Source organism: Heterodontus francisci, chromosome 18 (assembly GCF_036365525.1).
Source record: "Heterodontus francisci isolate sHetFra1 chromosome 18, sHetFra1.hap1, whole genome shotgun sequence".
In the NCBI taxonomy this organism is placed as follows: domain Eukaryota; kingdom Metazoa; phylum Chordata; class Chondrichthyes; order Heterodontiformes; family Heterodontidae; genus Heterodontus; species Heterodontus francisci.
The window spans coordinates 13,956,973-13,977,004 of record NC_090388.1 but is presented as its reverse complement, the minus strand read 5'-3'; the positions used below and the strand labels follow the sequence as shown (position 1 = coordinate 13,977,004).

General features: G+C 43.9%; 1 protein-coding gene across 6 annotated transcripts in view; it reads right to left on the bottom strand.

Annotated features, from left to right (window-relative positions):
- Positions 1–20,032, bottom strand: part of LOC137379456 (stabilin-2-like) — a 171,378-nt gene that overhangs the window by 37,345 nt on the left and 114,001 nt on the right. For all 6 annotated transcript variants that reach the window (XM_068050295.1, XM_068050297.1, XM_068050298.1 and 3 more), the window contains 6 exons: positions 17,216–17,356; positions 15,510–15,569; positions 13,246–13,422; positions 9,973–10,062; positions 6,817–6,963; positions 6,473–6,529 (listed from right to left, as the gene is read on the bottom strand). In XM_068050295.1, coding sequence (XP_067906396.1) covers positions 6,473–6,529; positions 6,817–6,963; positions 9,973–10,062; positions 13,246–13,422; positions 15,510–15,569; positions 17,216–17,356 — 672 coding nt within the window. The remainder of the gene's footprint in view (positions 1–6,472; positions 6,530–6,816; positions 6,964–9,972; positions 10,063–13,245; positions 13,423–15,509; positions 15,570–17,215; positions 17,357–20,032) is intronic.

Here is a 20,032-nt window from a genome sequence, read left to right as displayed (position 1 = left end):
CCTCAGTATTCTAGGGTAGATCCCATCAGGCCCTGGGGATTTATCTACCTTAATGCTTTGCAAGACACCCAACACCTCCTCCTTTTTGATAATGACTGAGACTATCTGCACTCCCTTCCCTAGGCTCATCATCCACCAAGTCCTTCTCCTTGGTGAATACTGATGCAAAGTACTCATTTAGCACCTCACCCATTTCCTCTGGCTCCACACATAGATTCCCATCTCTGTCCTTGAGTGGGCCAACCCTTTCCCTGGTTACCCTCTTGCTCTTTATATATGTATAAAAAGCCTTGGGATTTCCTTAATCCTGTTTTCCAATGACTTTTCATGACCCCTTTTAGCCCTTCTGACTCCTTGCTACTGAAGTTCCTTCCTACTGTCTTTATATTCCTCAAGTGCTTCGTCTGTTCCTAGCCTTCCAGCCCTTACAAATGCTTCCTTTTTCTTTTTGACTAGGCTCACAATATCCCGCGTTATCCAAGCTTCCAGAAACTTGCCAAACTTGTCTTTCTTCCTCACAGGAACATGCTGGTCCTAGATACTAATCAGCTGACGTTTGAAAGACTCCCACATGTCAGATGTTGATTTACCCTCAAACAGCCGCCCCCTATCTAAATTCTTCAGTTCCTGCCTAATATTGTTATAATTAGCCTTCCCCTAATTTAGCACCTTCACCCGAGGACTACTTTTATCCTTATCCACAAGTACCTTAAAACTTATGGAATTATGGTCACTGCTCCTGAAATGCTGCCCCACTGAAACTTCGACCACCTGGCCGGGCTCATTCCCCAATACCAGGTCCAGTACGGCCCCATCCCTAGTTGGACTATCTACATACTGTTTCAAGAAGCCCTCCTGGATGCTCCTCACAAATTCTGCCCCATCCAAGCCCCGAGCACTAAGTGAGTCCCAGTCAATATAGGGGAAGTTAAAATCACCCACCACCACAACCCTGTTACCTTTACATCTTTCCAAAATCTGTCTACATATCTGCTCCTCTACCTCCCGCTGGCTGTTGGGAGGCCTGTAGTAAACCCCCAACATCGTGACTGCACCCTTCCTATTCCTGAGCTCCACCCATATTGCCTCGCTGCATGACCCCTCTGAGGTGTCCTCTCGCTGTACAGCTGTGATATTCTCCTTAACCAGTAATGCAACTCCCCCACCCCTTTTACATCCCCCTCTATCCCGCCTGAAGCTTCTAAAGCCTGGAACATTTAGCTGCCAATCCTGCCCTTCCCTCAACCAAGTCTCTGTAATAGCAACAACATCATATTTCCAAGTACTAATCCAAGCTCTAAATTCATCTGCCTTACCTGTTATACTGCTCGCATTGAAACAAATGCACTTCAGACCACCAGTCCCGCTGTGCTCAGCAACATCTCCCTGCCTGCTCTTCCTCTTAATCCTACTGGCCTTATTTACTAGTTCCTCTTCATTTATTTCACTTGCTGTCCTACTGCTCTGGTTCCCACCCCCCTGCCACACTAGTTTAAACCCTCCTGAGTGACGCTAGCAAACCTTGCAGCCAGGATATTAGTGCCCCTCCAGTTTAGATGCAACCCGTCCTTCTTGTACAGGTCCCATCTGTCCCTGAAGAGAGCCCAATGGTCCAGATATCTGAAACCCTCCCTTCTACACCAGCTGCTCAGCCACGTGTTTAGCTGCACTATCTTCCTAAGAGTTCAATTGTTCTTCCTATTCATCGCAAATGGACTCCAGAGTAGGTCTCTGAAAGTCATCAAACAGCAACTCCCCCACAACGCTACCCCCACCCAGCCCCCTGCACTGTGGGAACCTATTCAGGGGAAATATTTTGGGGCCTTTGTTTTTACTGGTATTTAGAAAAAATCTCAGGACGTCCCAAAGCACTTTGCAGCCAATGATGTACGCTTGAAGTGTAGTCACTGTAGGGAAACACAGCAGCCAATTTGCGCACAGCAATGTAATCATGACCAGACTATTTAATGATGATGGTTGAGGGATAAACTTTGGCCCAGGACACTGGGGGGATCTCCCTTTTGCTTCTTCAATATCGTGCTGTGGGAATTTTTACATTTACCTGACAGGGGCCTTGGTTTAATGTCTCATCTGAAATACAGTACGTCTGAGTGCAGCACTCCCTCGTTACTGCACTGGAGTGTCGGTCTAGATTTTTGTGCTCTAGTCTCTGGAGTGGGACTTGAACCAGAGGTGAGAATGTTGCCCAGTTGTCCAGTGCTAACATGGAGGGCGCAATGGACAGATTTCCCAGTTTCTGACATTAGAGGAACTGGGCAGATGACCCAAGTCTTGCTCCAATACTGCGGATCTTTGTGATGAATGTACCTGCTTTATGCCCTCCAGCCCCACTGGAACTTCAGGGCCTGTGGGCAGAATTTTCCCAGGCCGTTGAAGACAGGTTCGGGGTGAGTGGAGTGGGAAGGTCGCAGAAAGTGATGTCGGGTCAGGACCCCTATGTGATCCCACCCTCTTCCAGCTTTCCCTGAGGCGACATTGAAAGTGAGCGGCGAACCTCCCCTTGGATCTGTCAGGTAAATAATTAAGAGCTAGTTAAAGTTGTTAAGAACCCAAGTATGAGGTCCTTTTCCCTGAATCCTGGATTTCCCAGCCATGGAACATGTTTCCCAATATGTCAGCAATTCGCCAGGATCGCTGAGGCAAGTGCACAGTGAGAAGACCTTCTCTAGTGAAAATGATAAGCTTGGAAGGCTTTGATCAGTTACACCAAAGAGCTCCAGCCATGGTCATTGCAAGACTGCTGTTCAAAACACTTCTTCTCTCAGAGAGTGCTTTCACTGCTTGACAGGTGATTGTCAACTGCTTGGAAAACACTGTTACAGTCCAGAAAGCCAGTTGGTGAAGGATGATACTGGAGCCCATCTTTACTCAGTCTTATATTTATTTACAGAGTACAACATTACAAGCATACATCTCCTAACTGTAAAAATGGACAGAAATGACAATGTAACTGATCGATTTTCAGCTGCATGCCTTGACTACAGTTATGCCTGCTATGCTATGTGAATGTATATAAGGCATGATATATTAAGTCAAATTGGCCGCTGTTGAATTTGCTAGCTTCGTCTTTGTGGGAACACAAGGATTAAGGGAACGAAAAATAGTAAGGAAGACCTGGGCAATTCAGTTGTGCAAGCAAACACTTAACAGAAATCAGAATGGAGTGTCCTGTGTGCTCATTCCTAAGACAGGATATAGACAATAAAATGACCAAAAGCTTTAAAATTGTAAGAAATCAGTGATGGGATCTGTTCTTATTGCAAACATTCCAATGGTACAAATGCTTATGATTATCAAAACACTGGCTGGATGAACCTCATTAAGGGAATCTCCTAACTTCTTCTGGTTCCATGGTCATCCTTACAGTCAGGGGAGTGAGCAACCTTGAAACAGTGTAATGGAAGACTCCTGGGTGATTGAGAAAGGGACAGACATTCACAGCACGGTTGGCAACTGAGCCAACTAATTGTCCTTAACACTAGCATCTGCTAGGGACTCTGTCCAAGAGAGGTACATCACCCTTGACCACTCATGGAGCTGACCATGCAGGGAGTGACCAATCCCTGACTGCTACAGCTTCTGAACACACGTCCAAAGGAGTATAAGAAAGGTATACCTTCCTTTTAGGCACACTGCAGCCTGCCGGACTGAACATTGAGCGATTAGGCACACTACAGCCTGCCGGACTGAACATTGAGTTCAATAATTTCAGAGCATGACAGCCCCCCATTTTACTTTCATTTTTAGTTATTTTTTCTTCCTTTTTTTTACATTCCTTTTTACATTTTTTACAATCTTTTTTTGCATTTATTTCATTTCATCTTAGTTTGTTCAGTTTGCTTACCCACTGTTTTTTTCAGGTTGTTTTTCTTCAGGTTTGCACTTGCTGCTGTTCAATATTCAGTGTATTCACACCTAATCTGTACTAATGCTTTGTCTTTCAACACACCATTAACATATTGTTTGCCTTTTCTCCGTGACCTTTTGGTCAGCTATGTGGCCTGGTCCAATCTGCACCTTCTCCTTTGTTATCTCTTGCCCCACCCCCACCTCACTTGTCTATAATCTGTGACTTTTCTAATATTTGTCAGTTCCGAAGAAGGGTCACTGACCCGAAACGTTAACTCTGCTTCTCTTTCCACAGATGCTGCCAGACCTGCTGAGTGATTCCAGCATTTCTTGTTTTTGTTGCAGATTTCCAGCATCCACAGTATTTTGCTTTTATATTAGTATACCTTCCTTTGTTCTTCGCTGTATGGGGCCAATGCATCAGAAGTTACATCTTTTCCCCTGGGTGTCTGATCAATGCTCCTGGTGTGAACAGAGACTAGAGGGGACCAGCTGGGCTGGGTAAGAGAAAAGCTGGTGAGTATTGTTCAGGGAATGTGTAACCCTTTAGACTCCTAGTTGAGTTAAAGCTGAGAGCTGGAGGGGAAGTGCCAATTTTCTGTGGTTTATTTAGAGATTGAAGGGCAAGGCTGCGGACTATGTGGAAGGTTCAGCTTTGTGGATATCATCCAGACGACTGGATGTGGAAACCTTTTATCTCATAGTTTGAAGTAAGAGAAGCTAGTTGCCCTTTGAATTGGGAAGATTCAGCTTCTGTGGGGTATTTATAAAATGAGGACACAAATGGATTGAAAGAGGTCAGTTTGTGATAGTTTTCCATTGATAGGTCTGGCGAAGATAGCATACAACTTGGCGATAGGCAGAGACCCTCCAGCTCTCAGCTTTAACTCAACCAGGAGACCAAAGAATTACACATTCCCTGAACGATACTCACAAGCTATCAGTGTGCTATTCACATCCGTGTGATTTTGAAGCATAGCTTAATAAAGTTAGTTTGCGAATTTTGTAATCCTATACCTTTGCCAGTGTCATTATTTATTCTGTTTGAGTCTGAATCCTTGTAACAGTTCATGTGTTACACTAACTCAAACCCCACACCGTTTCAGTACGTGTTTCTTTCTATGTGCTCAAGTAAGCCGACAATTAACACCCGCCACCTGCATTTAATTAAACACAATTGATATACAATTAACAGACCCTTCACCTGTCTATACTTCACTCACCCTCAGCTGCATTTCCCTGCTGCCAGCCTTCACCACAACATGGGAGCAGTTTGTGCTGCTCCACCTTTCACCTCTGCTGAGGATCAAGAGCAGAGACCATACCAATGCCAACTGCTCCAGCAGCAAGAGCAACACCACCAGCAGCACCAGCTGCCTTCTCCTCAGGTCCATGCCTCTCCACAGGGCAAATGGGATGGACACCAAGATCCAGCTGGAGAGAGCGGACACCCCCAATGCAGGGTCTACAGGCACAGGCTCAGCTCTTTTGACATGTATGAGCTCAATGCCAACACCTCCGGAGGCTCAGGCTTTCACGACAGCCTCCTGGAACAAGGCCTCCTTCCCAATGGAACAGCATTGCCAATGGCCAACAAGGTGCCGGTCACTGGAGAGCCTCCAGCCTCCGGTTCCCAGCCTCTCGCCAAGTTGTATGCTATCTTTGCCCGCAAGAAGAGAAAGCAGGGAGATGTAGTACTCATAATGGCTTGTGTTGGGGAGTAGAGAAGGACACCAATTATGGAGGCTAACTGTGAGGCAGGGCTGCGAGAGGACAGTAGGCTGACGGTGAGTGTGAATGTTAGTTGCTTAGATGGGAATGAGGAGGTGCCTGGAGAGAGAGAAATGAGTGGAGCTGCAAGGCATGTTGTTCTGAGGTGTGCTGTGACTTGCTGGGCAAGTCGGAGTGTGAGGCTTGGCACCTGAAAGTGTTCTGCTACTCATATACCATGTCTTCCTGAAGTCCTAAATCCTCTTGGTTCACTGTCTCCAGGTTGGAGGGATCGCATTCCAACTGCTGACTTCCTCGGTCGCCTCCATCCACCTCTGCTTGATTGGAGAGGTTGTCCTCTCCCTCCCGGCCTTGGGAGAGCTCACCTCGCTGCACCCCCTCAAATTCTGCAGCAGGACCTCCAGGTAAGAGAGAGAGACCCGACCGTTTGTGGGGAGGGGGGGGGGGGGGGTGCCGTGGGAGGGGGGTAGCCTTCCCAGGTTTCCTCTCCATTATGGAGGTTAGTGCAGCCTAAAACAATCCAAGGGCTACTGAGATTTTCTGACCCATGCCCTGGTCCCTTTAATTAGAAATCCTACCTTTGACAGAATGGACATGTCTTATTTCCTGCCTTTCATCTCTAATTGGTTGGGGAGGCTGGCTGTTAATTGGTTTGCTCTAGTAAAGAGCAACTGTTGGGCGCGCTGTGCAGGGATTCAGGTTCCAAACTTGAAAATGGTTCCGCTGTTGCAGCAGGGACTAAGTTGGTAAGATACTGCTCTATGATTCTGACATAATCGGTTCTAGTGACTTCTAATGTTTTTGCTGAGCACAAGCTTAGAGCTTTACAGACTTGTAGAGACCAGCATCTGAAAATAAGCAGCTGCCTTACCTTTGGCCGACTCCCAGAAGGACACGGTGGAGTGGTTAGACAGCTGCCGCAGTCTCCCTATGTGAAACAAAAACCAATATGTTGAATTGTTCTTGTAAAGGTACTTTCAGCAAGAAAGGCTGGCTTTATCACATCGCATGCAATGGATTACTAGGAAATGCAGTCACTGTTGCCATGCCTGTGACGCTGTTGAAGGATTATGATTCATGATTCATCGGAATACTACTTTCAGAAATTTGCATATTAGTGAATAGCTGCTACACAAGAATTCATTCAATGAAAGATAGTGTCTTTTGAAAAATAAGTCACTTTAAAAAGGTTGTCAACCTCACACGTATACAAACCAAAATGTCAATGAAAGATAGGACGTCACAACGAGCACCGATTCTTGGAGGCCTCATTAGACAGTTGATGCCATAAGCAATGCCGCCATCAAACTCCAGGTATCTCTGCGTAATCCTACAATGCCTTCTGGTCATATACAATTCACCCTGAGAGCAGCAGGTAAAAGAAATGGATGTTACCCATTCTGCGGAAACAGTACCACACAGATCACACCAACTGAACAAATATGCCTTCAGGTTTGAAGCATCGACCTTGTACATGAGTTGACTGAATTAAATTAGGCCCTTAGCTTCCGCTTGCTTGCCATTTTAATTCCCCGTCTCACCACCACTCTGAACGCTCTATCCTCGGCCTCCTATACTTTTCCAATGAAGCTCGAGGATAATACCTCATCTTTCGATTGAGCACTATACAGCCTTCTAGACTCAACATCAAGTTTAACAATTTCAGATCATAACCACTACTCCCATTTTTCAGACAGCAGCCGCTGTTAATGATTCTGCTGTTCATTAAATTCCTCCTGCCTTCCACCCTATTACAGACCTTCCCTTTTGTTCTTTCCCTCCCAACCACCCCCCACCCCACCTTTCTGTGTCTCTGTACTTGCTTAAAACCTATTACATCTCTAACATTTTCCAGTTCTGATGAGAGGTCGTCGACCTGAAACATAAACTCTTTCTCCCTCCATAGATCCTGAGTATTTTCTGTTTATTTTTCAGATTTCTAGCATCTGCAGCATTTCACCTTTTTTATTAGACTTGATAAATGTGTGCAACAGGCTACTTAGTGTCGTTGCTGTGTTTCACTCTTTAGTGCAACACTGAGAGTGTTTCAGGAACAATGTGAGAGGACAGCCTTAGTTACGCTGCTGTGGAGTAGCAGTACTGAAAATTAACTTCAAAGGGCCTGAAATCCAGGGAGAAGGCCAGGAAGGGCAGAAAGATAGCTGGATCGTGGCAGAACGGTGGGGGTGTCTCAATTGGAACCCACCGGGAACAGAGCGACCTATCATAGAAATGGGAGCTTGAAGGACACAAAGGACTCAGCTGGATGGTATAGATTGGTATGGTTTAGGTGTGTACAGGCAGACAGGGCAGAAGTAACCAATAGAAACAGGTGCGACAGGAAAATGTTACAGGAAGCAAGTGTGACATTTATAAGAACTACATGCATATGCAAACCAATTAACATTGAAATGGTGTGCAGATTGCAAGCTGATTCGAGTTTGGTGAGTGGGGATTTTAAGTGTTGTTATCTTTATAAAAGTCTGGTTTGCAGTTAGCATTTAACTGGGATTTACGCTCTAGATAAAGTAGGGTTAAGAAAGTAAGGTAAGCTTCTTACAGTCTTAGGCAGGGATTAACAGGCTGTACTGCAGAGTAGCTGATTAGTTAAGTAGCTGATGAGTCAAATCTGGTTGCTGCAGTTTCAGCTTCAAAAGGTATAAATACAGAGATAACTAACTTGCTGGAGTTTTTTGAGGAGGTGGGTAACAGAGAGGGTTGATGAGGGCAATGCTGTTGATGTGGTATACATGGACTTTCAAAAGGCATTTGATACAGTGCCACACAACAGACTTGTGAGCAAACTTGTAGCTCGTGGAATAAAAGGGATGGGAGCAACATGGATACGAAATTGGCTGAGTGACAGGAAGCAAAGAGTAGTGGTTAATGGATATTTTTTGGGCTGGAGGAAGGTTTGTAGTGGAGATCCCCAGGGGTCAATGTTGGGACCCTTGCTTTTCCTGATATATATTAATAACCTAAACCTTGGTGTGCAGGGCACAATTTCAAAGTTTGCAGACGATATGAAACTTGGAAGCATTGTGAACTGTGAGTAGAACTTCAAAAGGATATAGACAAGTTGGTGGAATGGGCAGACAGGTGGCAGATGAAGTTCAATGCAGGGAAATGTGAAGAGATTCATTTTGGTAAGAAGAACATGGAAAGACAATATAGAATAAAGGGCACAATTCTAAAGGGGGTGCAGGAGCAGAGGGACCTAGGTGTATATGTGCATAAGTCATTGAAGGTGGCAGGACAGGTTGACAGAGCGGTCAATAAAACATACAGTGTCCTCTGCTTTATTAATAGGGGTATAGAATACAAGAGCAAGTAAGTTATGTTGAACTTGTATAAGACACTAGTTCAGCCTCAGCTGGAGCATTGCTTTCAGTTCTGGGCGCCGCACTTGAGGAAAAACGTGAGGGCATTGGAGAGAGTACAGAAAAAATTCACGAGAATGGTTCCAGGGATGAGGAATTTCAGTTATGAAGATAGATTGGAGAAGTTAGTACTGTTTTCCTTGGAGAAGAGAAGGCTGAGAGGTGATTTGATGGAGGTATTCAAAATCATGATGGGTCTGGACAGAGTAGATAGAGAGAAACTGTTCCCACTTGTGAAAGGATCAAGAATGAGAGGGCACAGATTTAAAGTAATGGGTAAGAGAAGCAAAAGTGACATGAGAAAAAACTTTTTCACTCAATGAGTGGTTAAGGTTTGGAATGTGCTACCTGAGAATGTGGTGGAGGCAGATTCAATTGAAGCATTCAAAAGGGAATTGGACAGCTATATGGAAAGGGAGAATGTGCAGGGGTTATGGGGAGAAGGAGGGGGACTGGAACTGACGGAGTTGCTCTTTCAGAGAACCAGTGCGGACACGATAGACCGAATGGCCTCCTTCTGCGTTGTAATGAGTCTGTGATTCTGTGAACGTATAATTTAGCAGATCTTCCATGGCATTGCTCACATTTTTAGGATAAGAACAAAGGAATTAGGAGCGGGTTTAAGCCTTATGGTTGCGAGAGCCTGCTCTGCCAGTCAATAAGATCATGGTGAAATTCACCTCCGCTTACCCACCCGATCCCCATATCTCATGATTCCCTTAGATTCCAAGAATCTATTGATCTTAGACTCAATATACACAACAACTGAGCATCACAGCCCTCTGGGATAGCGAATTCCAGAGATTCAAGATCCTCTGAGTGAAGAGTTTTCTCCTTATCTCTGACCCCTCTCCCAGCCAATGTGACTCCAGACTAAAAATGCGGGATCACAAATTTACCTTCATGGTTTGACTTAGAAGTTAATTGCATTTACTTCTGAAACAGCCGTAACATATTCTTGACAGTCAGAAAAGAATTATTTTAAACTCACTTTATTTCTTCGCTGTGCGCAGCTCACACGGAGATTAGAGCCTTGCAGTGTCGTCAATGAATCAACTTTAGGAAGAGCAGCTGCCAGAATCTGGAGACACAACAGTACGCAGTAAATACATGTGGATCATTGAACCACCTTCCCATGGGCAACTGGGATTGGCAATAAATGACGGCCTTTCCAATGGTGCCCTTATCACAATGAAAAAACTCATAATAGTTCTTTTGTCCAATTTTGCGCTTCATTAAAGTTAAATAAGCTGCTGATGAAATCTATCATCCAACATAACATATAACATATGGCACAGTGGCGCAGTGGTTAGCATATTGATAAGTTAGATAGGAAGAAACTGTTTCCCTTAGTGGAGCGGTCAATAATTAGGGGGCATAGATTTAAGCTAAGGGGCAGGAGGTTTAGAGGGGAGTTGAGGAAATATGTTTTCACCCAGAGGGTGGTTGGAATCTGGAACACACTGCCTGAAGGGGTGGTAGAGGCAGGAACACTCACGACATTTAAGAAGTATTTAGATGAGCACTTGAAACGCCATAACATACAAGGCTAAGGGCAAGTGTGGGGAAGTGGGATTAGTTTTGGATGGGTGCTTGATGGTCGGCGCAGGCGTGTTGGGCCGAAGGGCCTGTTTCTGTGCTGTAAAACTCTATGACTCTATGACTGCAGCCTCACAGCTCCAGCGACCCAGATTCAGTTCTGGGTACTGCCTGTGCGGAGTTTGCAAGTTCTCCCTGTGACCGCGTGGGTTTCCGCCGGGTGCCCCGGTTTCTTCCCGCAGCCAAAGACTTGCAGGTTGATAGGTAAATTGGCCATTGTAAATTGCCCATAGTGTAGGTAGGTGGTAGGAGAATGGTGAGGGCGTAGTAGGGAATATCAGATTAATGTAGGATTAGTAAAAATGGGTAGTTGTTGGTCGGCACAGACTCGGTGGGCCGAAGGGCCTGTTTCAGTGCTGTATCTCTAAATAAATAATAAATAAAGCAGTCAAATCATGGACATTAACATAAGAACATATAAAATAGGAGCAGGACTAGGCCATCCAGCCCAGAGAGCCTGCTCGCCCATTCAATACGATCTTGGCTCATCTTCTGTCTCAACTCCACTTTGCCGCCCACTCCCCATATCCCTTAATTCCCTGAGAGACCAAGGGTTGGATTTTTCCAAAAGGTCCCGAGACCGCACGGGTGGGTGGAGGGACCCCGGAGAGAATTTTACTGGCGGCGGAATTAAGAGGCCACCGTCCGATTAAGGAAGGTGGCCTGCCTCTCAGAGATGCAGGCCCAGTCAACCTCCATGTTGAGGTGTCCTTGAAGGCCAAGTAAGTTTTTTTTCATGTGCCGTGGCCAAGCAGGTGGGCCCTGGTATACGGAGGGGTAAACCCTCCAGTGGCGGTGTAGGGGCAGCAGGGGTGGCCATTGCTGCCAGCGTGGAATTGGGGGGTCCCTCCATGGGCCATGGAGCGCCATAAAGGAAGGCACACCAACCCTTCCCCCGCCCCCCACCCGCTACTCCGCCCCAGGAATCCACTGGGAGGCTGCCATGGTTTACCTGGTGGTCCCGCCCATATCGGGGGCCCATCCTGATGCTAGTAAAATGCCAGTGGGGGTGGCAAGTGGCCATTAATTGGTCAATTAATTGCAACGGGATGGCCACCCCGCTGCAGTTCCCATCGCTGCCGTTCCCGCTATTGACAATATCCCACCTGATACTTTCCGCCGCCATTTTATGAGACCTCCTGTCTCCCAGCCCATCTCCAGAGGGCTAGTAAAATCCAGCCCCAATACTCTATTTATCTCAGCATTAAATATACTCCAGAATGGAGCATCCACGACCCTTTGGAGTAGAGAATTCCAAATATTCACAACCCTTTGACTGAAGAAATTTCTCCTAATCTCAGTTCTAAATAATCGACCCTTTATCCTGAGGCTATGTCCCATGTGTTCTAGATTCCCAGCCAGGGGAAACAACTTCTCAGGGTCTACCCTGTCAAGCCCCTTCAGAATCTTGTACTTTTCAATGAGATCAACTCTCATTCCTCTAAACTCCAGAGAATATAAGCCCAATTTACTCAGCCTCTCAGTATAGGACACCCCTCTCATCCCAGGAAGCAACCTAGTGAATCTCTCTGTACTGCCTCCAGTGGAAGTACATCCTTCCTTAAAAATGAAGACCAACACTGCACACAGTAGTCCAGGTGTGGTCTCACCAAAGCCCTGTACAATTGTAGCAAGACTTCCTTATTCTTTGATTCCAATTCCCTTGCAATAGAGGCCAGCATGTCATTTGCCTTCCTAATTGCTTGTTGTACATGTATGCTAACTAACTTGCATGCTAATTAACTAATTAGGCAGCTCAGAGATGCCAGGATGAACATAGGAATTTCAGGAACATATGGAGGCCATTCAGCCCCTCGAGCCTGCCTGCCATTCAATTGGATCATGGCTGATCTGTATCTCAACTCCATTTACCCAACTTTGCTCCTTATCCCTTACCTAACAAAAGTCTATCGCTCTCAATCTCCAAGGGAAAACTCCAGTTGTCCCCTATCAGCTTTATGGGGGAAGAGAATTCCAGATTTCTACTGCCCTTTGGGTGAAAAAGTGGTCCCTGATTTCACATCTAAATGGCCGAGTGCTAATTTTAAGGTTATGTCCCCTCATTCTTGATTCCTGCACCAGTGGAAATAGTTTCTCTCTATCTACACTATCGAATCCTTTTAATATTTTAAGCACCTCAATCAGATCACCCCTCAAATCTTTTATACTCAAAGCAATACAAGCCAAGTTATGTAACCTGTCCTCATAATCGAAACCTTTCAGCTCCAGTATCAAAGATGCAATTATTGCCATCCTTGAAACACTTTTGGAGATTTTCTACGTTCAAGGCACTGTATAAATTCAAGTTTTTGAGCTTATGAAATTCCAGTTCCTCTGCTATTTTAACGCCGCGAAACCATTTTGGATAAATTTAACAAAATGACTTAATTTAGTAGCTGGAAAAGGAATTTCACACAAATGTATTACATGCTGGTACTCTAATCTTTGAGGGGCCTAATTGTAAGGTAGGACTGTTTTAAAGTATATTATTGCCATTGGCAAGCACTCTACATCCAACATCACAGTCTTTAATTATTTAATGTAAACTCTATAGGATCTGAAAAAATGTGGTTAGATCACAGTAACACCCCTTGCTGAACAAAAGTATGCATTTTATGTCTAAGTCTCTCGATGTTTGAACTCAGCCATGAAATGAAGACATTACCTTGGCATCTCTGATGATATGAAATTTAAGGAGTTCGACCAGAATATTTCTCTTGTCCTTATTGTACAGAAAATCCTTTTGAGTTTTGGGTAAGGATTTCATGACGCTGTCTTTTGGTAAGAACACAGTGACTGGTTTGTGCATTGGATCATTAATCATATTCAGTACATTTGTCTCCTGGAAGGAAAGGAATAAACAGAGTAAACTTCACTGATTAATTACAGCAAGACTTTGCAACGTGGCACAAAACTATTATAATAACATAAATCATCACCACACAGTTAATGATCCCAAATGCATTAAAATTACAGTGCCTTTAATTCATGGGACCCCTGAGTGTGCTTAGAATGTGGAACTTGCTACTTAAGGCATTGTTGAGGCAAATAGCATAGATGCATTTAAGGGGAAGCTGGATAAACACGTGTGAGGCAAAGGAATAGAAGGATATGCTGATAGGGTGAGATGAAGTAGGGTGGGAGGAGGCTTGTATGGAGAAAAAAACACCTGAATGGAGTGATTGGGCCCAATGAGCTGTTTCTTTGCTGTAAATTCTGTGGAGTTACATAGATCTGGAGATTAGAATTATAATACTTTATAATACCCGCTAAGCAAATCAAAGGAGTAATTGCAATCACTGGGTGGTAATCATGGAGAGCGCATCATCCATCTGTTACTAGAATCCACCCACATTTCATCCCATTGACTTTATTGGGTTGGAAATAGGGTGGGTTTTCCTATAGATGGACTCTCTATTGCCAAGCCTCCAGGTACAGAGTTGGTGTAAATTGGACACCTTAACTGTCAGTTTCATCATCAGCCTGTGCATACACTTAGAACTATAGAGTCATAGAAAGTGACAGCTCAAAGGGCGGCCATTCGGCCCATCATGTTTGTACTGGATCTTTAAAAGAGCAGTCGTGTTTAATCACAACAGAATGATAGAAACTTACAATTTTTGACCGTCCTGACCTATATAATTTCTCTTTTATAATGTGTTACCTCCACATAGGTGTTTATGATATTCTCCTCCATACACTGCTGCCATTAATACAGAGCTACACCTGCACATTCCTGCTCAAATATTTTATAAAACCGAGTGCCAACAGTCACAACAACCTGTTCTACTGCCCCAACCTGGAAATCAATTTTTCATTCAAGACACAAATCCTTTAAGCTCAATGTAACCAGAGGCAAAAAATTTACTGAGAGGCTGAGGTTTTCAAAAACAAAGTAATAACATGTTTCATGTCCCATTTATGAGTCACATTTTCCCATTGGCTTTTACTGTTATTCGTTTCTGCTTGTTCGATGTTTTAGTTTTAATATGGTCAAATAGAAAGTGTTAATATCACAATTCTTACCACTTTTTCTTTGAAAGGCTACACTCTTTTGGCCTACTCATTGCAAAAATAAGTAATAAAACACTTGTCCATGATCATTAACTTCCTTTCTTGTCTTACTAACTCACCATCAAATTCATGCTTTTTTCCCCCAAACTATATTGATTTGTTACATTACATAGGATCAGCTGCCCATCTCAGGACAAGAGCTGCAGTGGTCAGGTGCAGCCTTTGCCTGAGAAATATAATCTATATCATCTGAACTAATTGCATCCTTATTGAATAGTTCCAGTCACTTGATGTACCTCCTGGGTAGTGGACAATTGGATTAGAATTAGAATTGAGATAACTATCACATGTTCTAGCGTACAGTGACAATATTTAGTAATAACGGATAGCTGATCTATATAAAGGCAAAAGAATGTATGGGGGAGGAGTATTTTCTATTCAACGTGCACTGAGATCAGTCTGAGAAGACATTCGGCTCAACAGTCAGTGGAGAACCTGAGAAATCCAGAGATACTCAATATGAGGAACAAACATAACCTGCATCTGGAATGCTACAGCATGTTGCAATCAAACCCATGTCACATCATGAAGTAGTATATTGGCACTGGAAAGCATAGTCTCAATGTACTTCAAAGTGAGCTGTCATGAGCTGGAGCGTACGACCTGAAAGGGTGATGGAAGCAGATTCAATAGGGAACTTTCAAAAGGGAATTGGAGAAATACTTGAAGGGGAAACATTTGCAGAGTTATGAGAAAAGTGCAGGACTAATTGGACATCTCTTTCAAAGAGCTGGCACAGACATGATGGGCCAAATGGCCTCCTTCCGTGCTGTACGATTCTACTGTGCCACACTTCCCAAACACCTCTACAGCAAACATTGTTTTTTGCAATCATGTTAAAGAAATGTTGCTCACCTGTAATAGGTTGCTAAAGAGGGAGTATCCATTCTGTGCTGCCACTGTCGTGAAATTCAGCTAAAGAGAAGAAAAGGATTGATAAGTGCGTTGAATATTAAAGCTGATAGCCCCAATGACAGGATCTTAATGTGCAGTGAGCTCTGTATGTTACTAAATTTACCCAGCATCTAAAGTGGAACCCAGGGGCAGTGTGCTCGTGATGCTTTCTGCCAGTTTGTCCATGTTGTTGGAGCACTGGGACCATGTCTGAGTGAAAGTACATTTAAACTATTATTTTATTGTGTGTGTGTGTACAGGCACAAGAAGGTAAATTGTTCCCTTGTTTCATAACTGTTGTGAATATTTATGTATGAATATCACAGTCATTTCTGTTTAATGCTGGCTGCTATTTTAAAAGAATTTGTAATCTATCCAAAGCCATGACCTCCACCACCTAGAAGGACAAGGGCAGTAGAAGCATCGGAACACTCTCAAGTCCCCCTGCAAGTCATACACCATCCTGACTTGGGCATAAAAATAAAAGCAAAATACTGTGGATGCTGGAATTCTGAAAGAGAAACAGAAAGTGCTGGAAATACTCAGCAGGTCTGGCAGCATCTGTGGAGAGAGAAACAGTGTTAATGCAATGTTAAGTCTGTTTCTCTCTCCACCAATACTGGAAGAAATAAAAACAAGAAATGCTGGAACCACTCAGCAGGTCTGGCAGCATCTGTGAAAAGAGAAGCAGAGTTAACGTTTCGGGTCAGTGACCCTTCATCAGAAGACCTGGAAGACCTGCTGTGTATTTCCTGACTTGGATGTATATCACTGTGCTTCACTGTCGCTGGGTCAAAATCCTGGAACTCCTCCATTAGCACTGTGGACGTATGTACACCACACGGACTGCAGCGGTTCAAGGAAATGGCTCAACACTGTTGTGGTATGGCTTTAAATGCTTTTGTGAGTGCTTTCAGGTCACAAAGGTCTGTTCATCATATCCTGTCTGGGTGATGGACAGATGTTTAAGATACATCTCTTAAAGCAACACTGAAGCATTTAAAGCAATACCACAACAATCACCACCTTCTCAAGGGCAATTAGGGATGGGTAACAAATACTGGCCTTTCCAGCAATACCCATATACCAAAAAAAAATTTGTCACTGTACAATTAGAGCTTGAAATGTTTATATATGACTGTGTCAATATCAGAGTCGCTTCTGTTTAAAACATTTATACTGGATGCTATTTTAACAGAGCTGTTCATTAACTTCTATTAAATGAGTTAAAACCGAGGATTGCCAGACTGAGGCATCAAGAAAGCACCTTTGTTAATACCGCACAGTAATGTCTAGTGCCAATTACTATTGCTACTACAATGATTATCATGAATATCCCTTTTCTCATTAATCAGAAGCTGCTGAATGCCCAAAGCCTATTTTCGGGAGCTCAATACATAAACTGATTACAAAACAAAACCCACTTCATATCAAGGCTGCCACCGTCATTCAAATCGTACAAAAGATTTCTAGGAATCGGTTTGGGCGTAAAACCAAAGATTGTGGCGAAGATTAGTTCTCTAAAATAATTCCACTAATTTGTAATGCAAAATCATCTCCGTCACACGTTCTTTCTGCGTGCATGAGATAATATTAATTTCACAACCATTTTCTAGAATTAACATGAATTTTAGCATTCAATTAAATCTGAACATTGCAACCCTTACATATTGGTAGCCCGCTCCATCCTTTGGAATAATCTGCATCTTTTGAGGCGAGAGTAGCTTGTCAATGAAATGAACCACACCATTGGCATTGATAATGTCGCTGGTTATTATCCTGACTTCATTGTTTAGATACAAGACGTTCTGTCAATTAAAAGGCATGGAACCTATATTAAAATATCATGTTATCAAAAATAACACAGAATATATTTCAAAATAACATACATTTACATCTATCATTAAAAACATGCGGGCTGGTTTTCACCTTCAGCACCTCAGTGGTAATCTGGTGGGACAGATTGAGCACCCATTATAGAACCTGCCTGATTTTTATTCCACTCAATGTGTAGGCAATTCACTGCGATTAATAACTCTCCAGGTGGTGAAGACAGAAATCTACCCCTTGGCAAAACACAACTTGCATTTACATTGCGCCCTTGATGTACTAAAGGTCTCAAGGCATTTCTCTGGAGTGTAGTCAGATAAGACTGACAACGGGCCAAAGAAGGAGCTGACCAAAAGCTTGGCCAAAGAGATTTGGCCAAGAGTTTTAAGCAGAAACTTAAAGGAGGAGAGAGAGGTGGAGAGGTTTAAGGAGGGAATTTCAGAGCTTGGGGCCGAGGTGGCTGAAGGCAGAGCCACCAGTGGTGGGATGAGAAAGCAGGGATTCCACAAAGGAGCAGAGCTGGAGGAGCGCAGAATTCTCGGAGAGTTGTAGGGCTGCTGGATGTTACAGATGTAGGAAGGGGGCGAGGCCCTGGAGGGATCTGAACATGAGGATGTGAATTTTAAAATCGAGTGGGTTGGGAGCCAAGGGACAGTTTCTCTCACTGGGAGAATGTATTGAGGTGTCCATGATTTTGATCGATGAAAGGCAAAATTGGTGTATAACAGAGGAGCACAGAACTACTTTCAAACACTGTACTAATCATATGTGTGCTGTGATTTACATAATGTGCACATCAACGTGTTTACATGCACAATTACACACTTGCTGCTCTTCCGATACAAATGCTAATACATATTAAATTCCTCTGCAGCTTTGTCAAGGCACCGACTAATTCACGATAATACCTGTGGTCAAAGGGGGATGAATAGAAAGCAAGAACTTGCATTTAACTAGTACCTTTCACTTTCTGAGAACACACAAAGTGTGCCATAGGTGATGGGTTAATTTTCGAGTCCAGCCACTGTTGTTTTGTGAGCAAACAGAGCAGCCAATTTGGCCACGAACAGCAATGGGGAGTTTTGCTGCGGTCAGTTGAGGGAGAGATGTTGGCTGGCACTCCAGGGGAACTAGCCCACCTAGCAGCATGCTGGCTGGAATTTGGGATGGGATACCATTCTGGTGAATCTCCAGCCCTATTTTTACATGTTCCCAAATTCCACCAGAAGTGGAAATTGGCTCTTCTTGAGATCCTCTACCTCTCCATCCAGATGTCATTGGATGTTGCCATCGACTAGCATTCCCACCAGTTCCAATAGGCCCCAGTGATAAGTACTCCTAGGTAACACAGGAGTACATAGTATGCCATAGGTCAAACAATTACAGAAAATATTGTGGGAGCCCACCCCTTTAGATGTCCAAGAACCTGGAAATTGGGATGGGATCAGGAGGACTCCACAATGGTGGTCGGATCTTCACTAAGGATTTGCAGGTGTTGTGGCTTGACAATATTTTCGAGTTTAGTAATATCTTGAAATTAGACAGTGCGAAACTGTTTCCCTTGAAATAACGCATTACACAAATGAGTTTGTTGTGCCTAAGACGCACTTACTCTTAAAGAATCCATGGAATCTGATTGGTGAAAGGTATATCGATATTTTATTCACACACTAAATCATCAAATACAAGCTCTCACTACTTGTACAGTATCAAAACTCATCAAAGTACCAGCTCTCACTGCTTGTACAGTATACTACCAATCAAGACACGAGGTGATCAGTCGCGGACTTGTGGCTGCTCTTCTGTTCTCTGAGCCCCTGGCTCAGGGTATCTTCTCGAGTGTTCTTCCCCGGGGTTCTCGTACCTTCCTCAGTTTCAGTCAGGGGTTAAATCTTGTTTCCAAGAGCCGCCCCTCTTACTTACTCATAGGGGTCTGGTCTTCTGACATAATGATAATTCCTTATTTGACTCAGTGAGAATCTGTTCAAAACTTCACAGTTTCCCATTATCTACTATGAGTCAAATCTTATCTGGTATCCATGACGACTCCCTTTATCTGCTACGTGCAAGGACAGGGTCTGGTATCATCAATATGTCTTATCTATACTGTTTACAATTCCTCGGCCATCTGTGTGCTGTGGCCCCTTTCTACTCATCCTCCCTATGCTTTAACACATTATTTATGGTTGTGTGACTAGCCCCTTTGTTTTAACTAAGTTTTTATGTGTTTTTACTGGGCCTACAAGTTGAGTTTGCAGATAACATTCAAAGAGCCAAATGCACAAGTGTGGAAGTGATTCCCTGGAAATAAGAAGTGTCTGTAATGTCGTGTGAAACACAGCCCTTAGATTTTCTGTAATGACCAAAAACAATGCTTTATGTCCAGGAGGACAACATAGGCACAAGAACAGGTGCTGTCTTTTTCCATCATCGCAATGAGAAAGGAAGGAAAGGAAGAGACAGATGCTGTAATCTTATGAAAAGATAGGTTGTCCCGCCACCAGGACTGAAAGAGGGTCCCAAGCCCATGTGGACAGATGGCTGGACCCTGGGCAGCATTTTACAGGTGGCAGTCAATTAACAGGCTGCCGTCAGGACTCAGAGCTGCCTGCCCAATCAGAGGTCCAGCAACTCGGTAGACTTGGCAATGCCAC